At 38.3% G+C, this 12,246-nt stretch overlaps 1 protein-coding gene across 1 annotated transcript in view; it reads left to right on the forward strand.

The window, feature by feature from the left end:
* HSDL2 (hydroxysteroid dehydrogenase like 2) overlaps nucleotides 1-12,246 on the forward strand; it is a 69,034-nt gene that overhangs the window by 9,960 nt on the left and 46,828 nt on the right. The window contains exons 2-4 of the mRNA XM_045468874.1: nucleotides 2,741-2,904; nucleotides 4,068-4,166; nucleotides 9,579-9,693. Coding sequence (XP_045324830.1) covers nucleotides 2,741-2,904; nucleotides 4,068-4,166; nucleotides 9,579-9,693 — 378 coding nt within the window. The remainder of the gene's footprint in view (nucleotides 1-2,740; nucleotides 2,905-4,067; nucleotides 4,167-9,578; nucleotides 9,694-12,246) is intronic.

Below are 12,246 nucleotides of genomic sequence, written 5' to 3' on the forward strand. Positions count from 1 at the left end.
TATTTTGTTCTTTATATACATTAGTTTATGTGCTTTTTGTATGTTTGCTGTATTTCACTAAAAATAGTCACCACCTCTCTGTCTCTTCCCCTCTTCTCCTGTTGCATCCACACGACTCCTGAAACAGAATGCTACAGGCACCAGTGACAGTCACAACAAAGTTTATTACAACGAGAGGCAAGGCCGACCGATAGGGACCAACACGCTTGATAAGAGTGCGGCCCCGAACAGCCGGGGTACAGAGTTTTTATAACCGATCACATCATTTTATCATCACCTGGGAACAGAACAAAGAAACAGTTTCCAGATGAGTTAGAAACAGTTGCCTAATGAGGTGTTTACTTTAGACTTTCTGCCTCTAAGTTGCAACCAGTGGATCTCCTTGACCCTGCCTCTGATGCTCTTTTCTTTGAACTTTTGTTTCCTTAATTGGTGAAGCCTAATTTACAAGAGTATGAGGCATAGTTTACCAGAGCAAAGCAAGGCTGTTATCTCTTAACCTTCAGTGTCAACACAAAGCTGTTATTTTTCAAGCTAAGTATTAGCCCTACACTACAATTTAACCCTTACACTCCACCCCGCTTCTTTCTTACCAAACTGGTTATTCATGATATTAAAACCCTTCCCATGTTCAAAACATGTTACCATTGTTAACAAACATGCTAATCTTTGGGTACTGTCCCCTTTTCTCTTTGTCACTGTTACTTCCACTGTATTCTCTTTATCCTTCTCCTTAGGCAAGCTTTTTATATGCATTTAGAAAATAAACAGGGGAGTGGTTTTCCTCCCTATTGCCTGACTTTATTTCCTTTTATTTATTTTATTTTATTAAAATTTTTTTCAGAGATAGAGCATGAGTGGGGGAGAGGGGCAGAGGGCAAGAGAGAGAATTTTAGGCAAGCTGCACGCTCAGCATGGAGCCGAATGTGGGGCTTGATCCCACGACCTGTGGATCATGACTTGAGCTGAAATCAAGAGTCAGACACTCGTGTCGCCTGGGTGGCTCAGTCGGTTAGGCGTCTGACTTCAGCTTGGGTCGCGGTCTCACAGTTCATGAGTTGGAGGCCCGTGTCGGGCTCTGTGCTGACAGCTCAGAGCCTGGAGCCTGCTACAAATTCTGTGTCTCTCTCTCTGCCCTTCCCTCACTTGTTCTCTGTCTCTCAAAAATAATAAACATTAAAAGATTTAAAAAAAAAAAAAGAGAGAGACACTCAACAGACTGAGCTACCTAGACATGCCCTACCTGATTTTATTTTAGATGTTTCCTTCCTGCCTAACACCTAAGTAAATAGAAAGTTTAAAGTTAAGACAGATGGGGGTGCCTGGGTGGCTCAATCAGTTAAGTGTCCGACTCTTGATTTTGGCTCAGATCATGATCTTCACAGTTCATGAGATCGAGCTCTGCACTGACAGCACGGAGCCTGCTTGGGATTCTCTCACTCCCTCTCTCTCTCTCTCTGCCCCTCCCCCACTCATGTTCACATGCACCCGCGCTCTCTCTCAAAATAAATAAACTTAACAAAAAAAAGTTATGGTAGATGAATGTAAAGATGAATGGGCACAGAGAACTTTCCTCAGTACAGTTGGGTCAGAGAATTTCCATCAGTACTCTGAGCTCTTTGCCAGTCTTTTAGGTTTGTTTGTTTAACAACTTTATTGAGATGTGATTCACCTACCACACAATTCATCCTTTTAAAGTATACTATTCAATGTTTTTTAGTAAATTAACAGACTTGTGCAACCAACACCACAATTTTTAAAACCTTTTTATCATCTTCAGAAGAGACCCCACACCCCTCAGCTCTCAACTCCCAACTACTCCTGCCCCCAGCCCTAGGCAACCACTGTCCTCATGTCTCAATAGATTTGCCTGTTCTGGACATTTCATATAAATGGAATCATACAATGTGTGGTCCTTTGTGACTAGCTTCTTTCACTTGCATGATATTCTCAAGGTTCACCCATTTAGCACGGATCAGTACTTACTTCCTTTTTACTGTTGAATTTATTCCACTGTATGGATATGCTGCAGTTTATCCATTCATCAGTTGGATATTTACATTGTTTCCACTCTGGCTATTAGGAGCAATGATGAGCATCCATTATACAATTATTTGCTTTCAGGTAATTTCTTTTTTTTTTTTTTAATGTTTATTTATTTATTTTGAGAGAGCATGAGTAGGAGAGGGGCAGAGAGAGAGAGAGGGAGAGAGAGAGAATGCTGTCAGTGCAGACCCTGATGCGGGGCTTGAAGTCACAAACCCTGAGATCATGACCTGAGCCAAAATTAAGAGTTGGATGCTTAAACCCAGACACCCCCAGATAATTTCTTTTAAGTGGGTTTGTATTCATTGTAGAAAATTTGAAAAATCCTGAAAAATATAAAAATATGATAAAATTTGTTCATAATACCACCTCTCAAAAATAAGCTTTGTTAACACTTTTTCTGTGGGGAAAAAAATACATGTCTATATAGGTTAATAATTCCTTATTTCTTAAGATTTATTTGTATCTGAGCAGATTTTGATGGCCAAGTCATATCAAGACTGGCCAACAGCCGTTATAATATTACAGCAGTGGCAATATCACAGAATTATTAGCTATCAGGGAGGGAAGGAGGAAGGTTCAGAGAAAGTTTCAGAAGGGGAAACATACGTATGTGAAATATGCAGAAGTTCCTGTTACTAATAAGTAATTAAAACATTGAGCTTCTTATAAGGTCATATTTGTTCTGTTGTAGGAAGCTAGCAGGATGTACAGTTTTTATCACAGGTGCCAGCCGTGGCATTGGCAAAGCTATTGCGTTGAAAGCAGCAAAGGATGGAGCAAACATTGTCATTGCTGCGAAGACCACCCAAGCACACCCCAAACTCCCAGGCACAATCTATACTGCTGCTGAAGAAAGTGAGTGAATGTGACAGTGCCATTTCATGAAATGTCCTAACCATGGTTTCAATACATAGAGAATTTACTGGAGAGTTTAATTGTAGCTATTGGAGAGGTACCCTAAAAATCATTTCATCTGGTTAAAGAAGTATCTTGTCAGCTGAGGGCAGTGATTCAGAAACTTTTTTTCCCATCACTTTTGAGCGATGTGAGAGACTCCCGTTAAAAATCATGTCTCTTGAGGGCAGTTGTTCTTGGATCTACGCAGAAAAGGGGGGAGTGGAAATGGAGAGGTGGAGGATGTGAGCACTTCGAGAAAGCTCTCCATGTTATTTATTCTCTGTGCCATTTGAAAGTCATTATCTTAATACTTTCAGTTCACAGTTATCAAGTGCTTATATTCAAGGCATTGTGCTAGACACAGTACCGGGAGGGAGGGCTTAAAATTCAACTTTGGTTAATAATGCTAGTTTTGTTAGTCATGTTTAATAGCATTGTGGTTATGTTAGGGGAACACATATGAGTGAAATGATGCCTGAGATTTGTTTTAAAATACATACCAGCCAAAAACAAAACAGGATCGGGGGTAGAAAAATTAAACAAACACCTGGCAAAGCATTAATAATCATTAATAAGTGATAAATTCATGGTAGTTTATTATACTATTCTTTGTGTTGTATATTTTTTGTGAAATTTTTCATAATAAAGGTTTTTTAAATTACCTTCCCTTTTTTTCTTTTTAATAGGATATTTTTTACTTGCCCTTTTTTTTTTTTTAAGAGAGAGAGCAAGAGAGAGAGAGAGAGAGAGAGCAGGGGGAGGAGACAGAGAAGGAGAGAGAGAAACCCAAGCAGGCTCCTCACTGTCAGTTCAGAGGGGCTCTAAATCAGGAACCGTGAGTTCATGACCTGAGCCGAAATCAAGAGGCAGATGCTTAACTGACCGAGTCATACAGGCGCCCCCTTTTTTTTGTTTTTTAATAGAGTTGGCTTTTCTAATCTGAGGCTGGATGTGGGTTAGTCAGTCTGTCCGACTGTAGGGTAGAATCACTAGTAGTTCTAAGACATATTTATTTATATTGATTTTCTGAAAATAGGATACTTCTTTTGATTCATATCAGAATGGAAAGTTTAGTATTTGAATGCCTCAATGCTTTGTTTTTGTTTGTTTATTCTTTATAGTCGAAGCGGCTGGAGGAAAGGCCTTGCCATGTGCTGTTGATGTGAGAGATGAACAGCAAATCAATAATGCTGTGGAGAAAGCAGTGGAGCAATTTGGAGGTAGTGCCTTAATTCTGAAATAATTATTGACTACTGTAACTATAATTTAAATTAAAAAAAATTTTTTTAAATTTTCTAAGTCATTGAAGGATCACCAGGTAGGAGTATTTGGTTATGTAGAAATGCAGCTTAAAACCATCTGATGCCTTTTTTTATTGCTAAAAATTATTTTGAATAATATAACACATCTACCATTCAATATAAAGTTAGGCCCTTGACAATACATATGTCTAATCAATGAGCTTCCCAGATCCCATCTTCTTGCTTCTCCTCAATTAATGTAGCCCATCATTTGATGACTCTTTGGTATTTATTGGATAAAGTGTAGATAACTTACTGACTTTCAAGGTATTTCGCATTCTGATCTCAACAGACTTTTTTTGGTTCTTCTTTTTTTTTTTTATACCCCTGTGTAAATGCTTTACTCCTGCCCAGATAGTTTACTTCCATATCCTTGCCTTAAGATGTTGTCTCTTTTTCTCTTCCTCTTCCTGAGGCTTCTCTAGTGCCCACCTCTCCATCTCTAATCCTGCCTGAAATGCTCCCTTCTCTATCTTTTGAAATCCCACCTTTCTGTGGTTAAATCTTACCTTCTTCCTGACCTTGCCGACTTATCAGAAGTGTATTTTTCTTTCTCTGAATTCCTAAATCATTCCTTTGATCCTTCTCTTGTACTGCTTTAGATCTTAGTGGGTTTTTTCCTCCTCAGTTAGTTTACAAGCTCCTAGAAGGCAGGTGTTGGGGATTGAGCTAAGGCTTTGAAGGTATTATAGCAAGGCACCTGGCCATGTCCAAATCCTGCCCAAACCATTATCACTCTTCCCCGTCCCCCATAGTATTCCAGAGACTGTATGTATATGTGAAAGATAATTGACAACAAGGTAATTGAAACAAGATAATATTTTATTGTTAGCATGGCTTGTGCTTATAACCTTCAGTGCAGAGCACTGTGTTATAAAGGATTGGAACACAGCTTTGGCTCAAGTGGGGCCTCTATCTTTAAATCCAAAGTCTTAACCCCTACCTGGCAAAGTAATGTCAAAGCCTATGTGAGAAGCAGAAAGAGAATGCAAAATTATTGGTTTTATTTATTTATTTCTTACTGATAGGGACACATGTGGAAGAGAAAGGAGAGGAAGCCACGTTCATGTGGAGGACCTTTTATCTAAAATAACTTCACCTGGTAGTAAAAGTAGCCAATTAGTGCTAATTAAGATTTGGCCTGATTAGCTTAAACATTCCTTTTTAGGGAAGAATTAAGGGAGAAAGTAGATAGTAGAAAGAGAAAGGGGGTAGACAGGAGCTTTTCCTTTCCCTATGTTCTTTTTTTTTTTTTTTTAATGTATGTATATATATAGAGTACACACGTGCTTGAGTGGAAGAGAAGCAAAGAGAGAGGGAGAGAGAATCCCAAGCAGGCTCCATGCTTGTTAGCACAAGGCCCAACATACGTAAGGCTGGATTTCACAAACCACGAGATCATGACCGGAGCTGAGATCAAGAGCCGGACGCTTAACTGGCCACCCAGGTGCCCCTCCTATATTTAGTTCAGTGTTAGTTTTTTCTGTTGTCTGTCAACTGAGGGTGAGTTTATCCTTCCTGGAGAATGAGATCATCAGAATATCAGAGAGAGCCACCACCGCCTTTGTCTAAGCCCTTCCTGTCTTTATTTCTGTCTTTCTCCTGGAAAATGTCAGCAATTCAGCTCTTGTCAGTATGGTCCCAAGAAATGTAGAGACATTAGGTCAAGATAGGACATTAGTTAAAGGTACTTAAAAGCCATACTGTACAGGCCCAGAATTCACCCCCTGTTTGACTTCCATCTTGAATTCTAGCTGTGCGATCTATCCTGATTCACCAGAAAGACTTACACATTCTATAGTACATGACAGCATAGCACATTAATTTATGCCTGTCAAAAGTGGGACGCACTTCCACTGGGCAGTATTGGGCTCCTACAGAGAAATTGAATTCTCACAAATTAATTTCTTCTTGCTGCAGAGAATTTAAGGACCCACATTGAAATCTCTTCAATTTTCATACTCTGTTTTGTCCCAGCCAAAGAATTTTCACTCAGAAACATGGATGGTCTGGATTTCTTATTTAGCCATTATAGATTGTCTTCCATTGGTTCTGGGATCGTTCCTTCAGCATCTTCAATGTTGGATTAATCCAGTTCTGCCAATCATATGATCTCCTTTTCCAGGACAGAGGAAATGAAAGGAGCAAAAGGAAATCGTGGCTTCTGTGTTTTCAGATGCCAGTTGATCCATACTATTGATCTGGCATTTGTGTCCCTGAACTTAAACTCTGTTGGTAGAAATTTTCACTTAAGAGGATGTGTTTTCCATACCTTTGAGGAAGAAAAAAATCTCCCAGTATATTTTGCTACTTTTTATTGAGAGAGGCGTCTGGAACACTTTTATCTTTTTGATAAATTTATAGATTGGTAGTGGAGTTATCTCTGTTTTGAAGTCTTAAGTTTTCCTTCCTTCCTCCATAGTATCCACTTTGATGTATTTAAATTTTTTTGCTTTCCTTTTAACTATCATCTTCTGCTTTCCTGCCATAACAATGCACAATTAAGAGGGAACCCGGATGGGCCACCTGGTTGGCTCAGTTGGTTAAGCATCTGACTTCGGCTCAGGTCATAATCTCGGGTGAGCTCCAGCCCCGTCTCAGGTGAACATGAGCCCCACTTCTCTCTTGCTCTCTACCCCTCATGGGATTCTCTCTCTCTCTCCTCTCTCTCTTTCAAAAAAAAAAAAAAAAAAAAAGAGGGAGCTCTGTTCAACCACTCAGCTGCTCTCTCATAATTATGGTGGATGCCACATTTATAAGAGATGACCTCTAAGATGCTCCTTTTCCCCCCCTCTGTGTTTTTTTGTTTTTTGTTTTTTCACAAAGGTCCCACGCCTTTAGTTTTTATTTGTTTGGTTTTAGTTGCATACTGTGGTTGCTACTATTGTGGCCTTCTGTTTTGGAATTCTGTAGGCCTGTGAATTCTGCCTGTTGGGAAGACTTTACCTTTTCCTGATATTTCTCTGTGCTGGAGAGTTGTCTTTAACAAAGTCCTGAGCAGTTGATAATGCTCTCAAACCTGTGCCCTCAGGGTTCTCTACCACAGGGTGCTCCCTAACACCTTGCTTTCCCTCACCTTGAGTTGTCCAAGCCTTGAGTAAATTATGCTATTTCATAAACCACAGAAACATTCTTTCCTGCTACATTTTTTCTTCTGCAGCTGGCGTATATATGCTGTTTGTGTATTATTTTTCACTGTTCCCTAATCCATTTTAATTTGGGCCTTTGGAATTTAGAAATTTTAACCTACATCTTGATTAGAGCCATTTTTTTTTCTTTAGCATTGGCAAGTCAAATATAGCTTACCACATCAGTATATTTTCGTTCCTCATTTCCTTTCTTTGCCTGTGGGCCCAGATGTTTGTTCTGCTAACATACTTGTCATTTGTTGTCACATAGTGAGAGAGATGAAGTCAATAAAGTCTGGATTTGCTTAAGGAATCTATTGACTGGCTAACCCCTGCTACCTTCATCTCTCTGAAGAGGGTAATTCTATGCAAGTGGGGTATATACTCCTCAGTCCAGTGTTTCACTCAGATGTACACTCATTTTGCTTTGCTCCCACCTGGCTGCTTCTTTAGTGAGTATCATCTTTCTTGCCTCTTAGGCCCTAGCCTTATATAGAATAGCCACTCCATGATTATCTTTGATGTGGTTGAGTAGCTCATAGCTTTGTGGAATGAGAACATGTCCTATATTTAAAAATTCTTTTCATAGGGGAATGCCTGGGTGGCTCAGTTGGTTAAGCTTCTGTCGGCTCAGGTCATGATCTCATGGTCCATGAGTTCGAGCCCCGTGTCAGGCTCTGCCCTGACAGCTCAGAGCCTGGAGCCTGCTTTGGATTCTGTGTCTCCCTTTCTCTCTGCCCCTTCCCTGTTCGTGCTCTGTCTCTCTCTCTCAAAAATAAACATTAAAAAAAAAATTAAGGGTGACTGGGTGCTTCAGTTAAGCGTTCTACTTCAGTTCAGGTCATGATCTCCTGGTTCATGGGTTCAAGGCCCATGTTGGACTCTGTGCTGACAGCTCAGAGCCTGGAGCCTACTTCAGATTCTGTGTCTCCCTCTCTCACTGCCCCTCACCTGCTGGTGCTGTCTCTCTCTCTCCTTCTCTCTCTCTCAAAAAAAATAAATAAAACATTAATAAAAAAAAAAGAAAAACTTTTTTTCACAGGTCTTTACTCCTTGTGAAGGCAGCCATCATTATGTTCCTTCTAGAAAGTTGGTAGTCACAGGGCCTGGTACTTGTCTCAGATATCCAGGTGATTTACTTGAATTTGAGTTTTGTTATAATGAAGGTATAAAATGTAATGTAGTTGAGTCTAAAGTTATTCTAAGGACACATTTTAAGAAAACATTAGCAACACAAACTGTATACAAAAAGGTGTAGAAATTGGGGAATGAGGATGTGATCAAAATGTTATAGTGTTACTATATATGAAGAAAGGGTGCTTATGACAAAAATGTTTTAGTGAGTATAATAGACTTATTTAAGCCATTATCCACATACTGTGAGAGAGGAGCATAGGAAAGTTAAGAGGATAACAAATAATGTTTATTGCAACAGTATAACCCCAGCAGTAGAAGTTATGATATTCTATTTGATGGAATATTAAGTGCCCTTTAAAAAGAACTATGAATCATGTAGAAACAGAGAAGTGTTTAAGATACTTCTGTATTTTACCATTTTCATTTAACATTATTTAACTAAAACTTGTAATTAAACCTGTAAACAAAATATGTTACATATAGAGGAACTGGACAGAATATACATAAATAATTGTTATTCTGAATTAATTTTATTTTGTGTATGAATTACTAAAACAAATTTGATATACTTTGATGATTTACCTAGAATTGAAAATTCACTCTAGGTCTTTTTTCTTTTCCCAGTTCTCAAGACCAGGAAGGACCTCTTTTATTTAAGTAAGGGTCTTAGGAGGGAGGTCAGTGAGCTTGGAAGGAGGACAGGCCTTGGAAAGATGCTAGAGAGAAGGGAGAACTTTAAGGAAGTTAACCTAAAGTTCTTGGAGGCAAGGAGGGAAGACCAGGAGGTAAGAGAACAAATAAGAATGGAAGCTACAAATCACTGAGGACTAAGCCTTCTTACAGTTTCACGTGAAGCTCTGGCGATTGGCTATCTCCATTGTGCCGGTAAAAATACTTGGGTGTTTTAACACAGCTATTGAGTCTTGCATTGGCGTATTGGTCAGTCATATTATCTAAAAGAAGTATTTGTGAACCAACTTAGGGTTCAACTATATAGTGTAAATGTTATTTCTTTTTGTTACAAAGTTTAAATTGCATTAATAGGAAGTTGATTATCTGAAAACAGGAATTGATATTTTGGTGAATAATGCCAGTGCCATTAGCTTGACCAACACATTGGAAACGCCTATGAAGAGAGTGGATTTGATGATGAATGTCAACACCAGAGGCACCTATCTGACGTAAGTTAGAGTTGTTGGGGAGAACATTGCAATGTTTTCTCAGAGAACTAGTTGTAAACAGATTTGAACCAGATCAGCAATACAATTTAAAACCTAGTCACTTGTTACAAAGGCCTAAAAGTGCTCCAAGCTGGTAGATGGCATTTTAAACAGTTTTATTCAGAGCTCCTTTTCTCTGTGAATCTAATAAAGTCTAAAGTATAGCCCAAGCATTTTCAAACATTGCATGAATAAATATATACATGCATACCAAGTCTTCTGATTATTCAAGCTAGCAATCACCTTTCCTTCCTCTGAAAAACCCGAGGTTTTAGTTATATAAGTAAGAGGAAGCCTGTTAAGAATCACATTTTTTTTCATTTTTATTAAATTTTTAATTTTAATTCCAGTATAGTTAACATAGAGTGTTATATTTATTAGCTTCAGGTGTCTGTGAATCACATTTTATGTAACAAAGGCTAATGCTATCTTGGGGATTATCAGGGGCAATACAAAGTACAGAATGAAAGTAAATGTAGTCGTGATCTGTTCTGGATGGGTCAGACAGCCCACTCTTGTTTGTTCCTTTTTTTCTGTTTATTTGCCCTCAGGTTCTACCATTTTTTTTTCATGTGGACACAAGGATAGATCAATATAGAACTTGTTGGTCTGCCTTCTAGGTGTCTCATATGTATCTGCCTTACATGTACACACAAAATAGGTTGTTAGGACCTTGGGCTTTGGCGTTAGACTCCTTTGAGTAGGATTCAAGTCCTACTTCCCACCCTTTCTGATGTGCTATCTCATAACTTTGTGCAAGCAACTTCTTGCAGATTCTGTTTCCTCGTTTGTAAGACGGGGATGATAAAATCACAGGATTCGTTGTGAGGGTTAAACGTAAAGTTTGTTAATAGTCTTGAACTTTTCTCTCAGATGTGTTTTGTTGGGTATGCAAAACTAGGCCTTGACCATTTTAAAAAGTTTGTTTTTACTAGCTACTTTGCTAGTTCAGAATTTTATTAGTTGCCTATATGAAAAAAGATTAGATTTACACAAAGATCCAGATTTCTGGCTTTTTATTGAAACATTAGAAAAATGTGGCCACAGCATACTCATGTGGCAACCTTGAGCTGCTGTAGCTGAGTGAGAGTATTAGCTGCCTCAGTAGATGGCATGAGTCTGCTGTCTTTTGGATGCTGAGGACAGGCTTAAAGGTTGCCATTTTTATTGTTGTACTTGCCTTGCTGTTTTTCTTAAAGAGGGAAATAAAATATTTCTCATACCCATGTGTCTGTCTAAAGTGGGAAAATGAGACATATGCCAGGAGGACCATATGTTAAAAAAAAAATGCATTAGAGTTTACTACTTTGTGGATGCGGCGCATATTTCTGTAAATTCAATATGCAAGATATTATCTCTCTTGAAAGTGTAGTGAATCAAATCCTAGTAAGAACTATGGCAAAGATATAGAAGAGATTGTGGTGAAAAACTTAATGAACTAGAAAAAGGACTAACATTTCAATAGGATTTGTGTTTATTTTCAGCTAAAATAAGCATTGCAGCTCTGTGATGTAGTCATATGTTACATGAAGAAATTATCTGGGCATCAAAATCTTTTACAGATGGTAACTTTGTGAAAGAGTTTTGATTAAATATAAACATTCATTTAAAAAGCATTTAGAAAGTATAATCTAACCAGGAATACTGTTGCTCAGCATGTTGAATTAAGGCTTAGAAGGAAATGATTTGTGAAAAGTTAAATCATTTGTGGCAGTTTCAATTGTAGACGATGAAGCCACAGACATAAATACTCCACTCACCAAATTTTATTTATTTAAGGGATCAAGAGAATTTTGAGGTGATTAAGATTTTTTTAGACTAGTATCCATGACATGAGCATGGAAATGACTTGTTAAGTGTTGAGAAACGTCTTAGGAAGTTTAATATAGATTTGTCAAAATTTTAGTAACCATAACTATAGATAACGCTATTGTGATGGTTGGTCATTGTTGACTTTAAGCCTGAATGGTCAGTGTTAATTTTAGACTTAACTAAACTAATGTAGAAATGTTTCACAGAGATGCAGAAGATAATTTTGTTCATTGTATTATTCATTAGGAATTGCTTTTGCTAAAAAGTTAAAAATGGACTATGTTATGAGTTTTAAGAACCACATACACTTCCACGGTTTCAACCACACAGTTAGTTAGATGCTTTACTCATGTGAGCTACAAACATGATTGTCTGCTCTGTGATGAGATTATGTGGCAGTGGTGTATTGTTGAAGACATTTTGGCTTTAATTTGAAAGAAATCAACTCTTTTTTTATTTAAACATTTTTTAATGTTTATTTTTTTTATTATTTTTTTTTTTTAATTTTTTTTTTAACGTTTATTTATTTTTGGGACAGAGAGAGACAGAGCATGAACGGGGGAGGGGCAGAGAGAGAGGGAGACACAGAATCGGAAACAGGCTCCAGGCTCTGAGCCATCAGCCCAGAGCCCGACGCGGGGCTCGAACTCACGGACTGCGAGATCGTGACCTGGCTGAAGTCGGACGCTTAACCGACTGCGC

Source organism: Leopardus geoffroyi, chromosome D4 (genome assembly GCF_018350155.1).
Source record: "Leopardus geoffroyi isolate Oge1 chromosome D4, O.geoffroyi_Oge1_pat1.0, whole genome shotgun sequence".
In the NCBI taxonomy this organism is placed as follows: Eukaryota; Metazoa; Chordata; class Mammalia; order Carnivora; family Felidae; genus Leopardus; species Leopardus geoffroyi.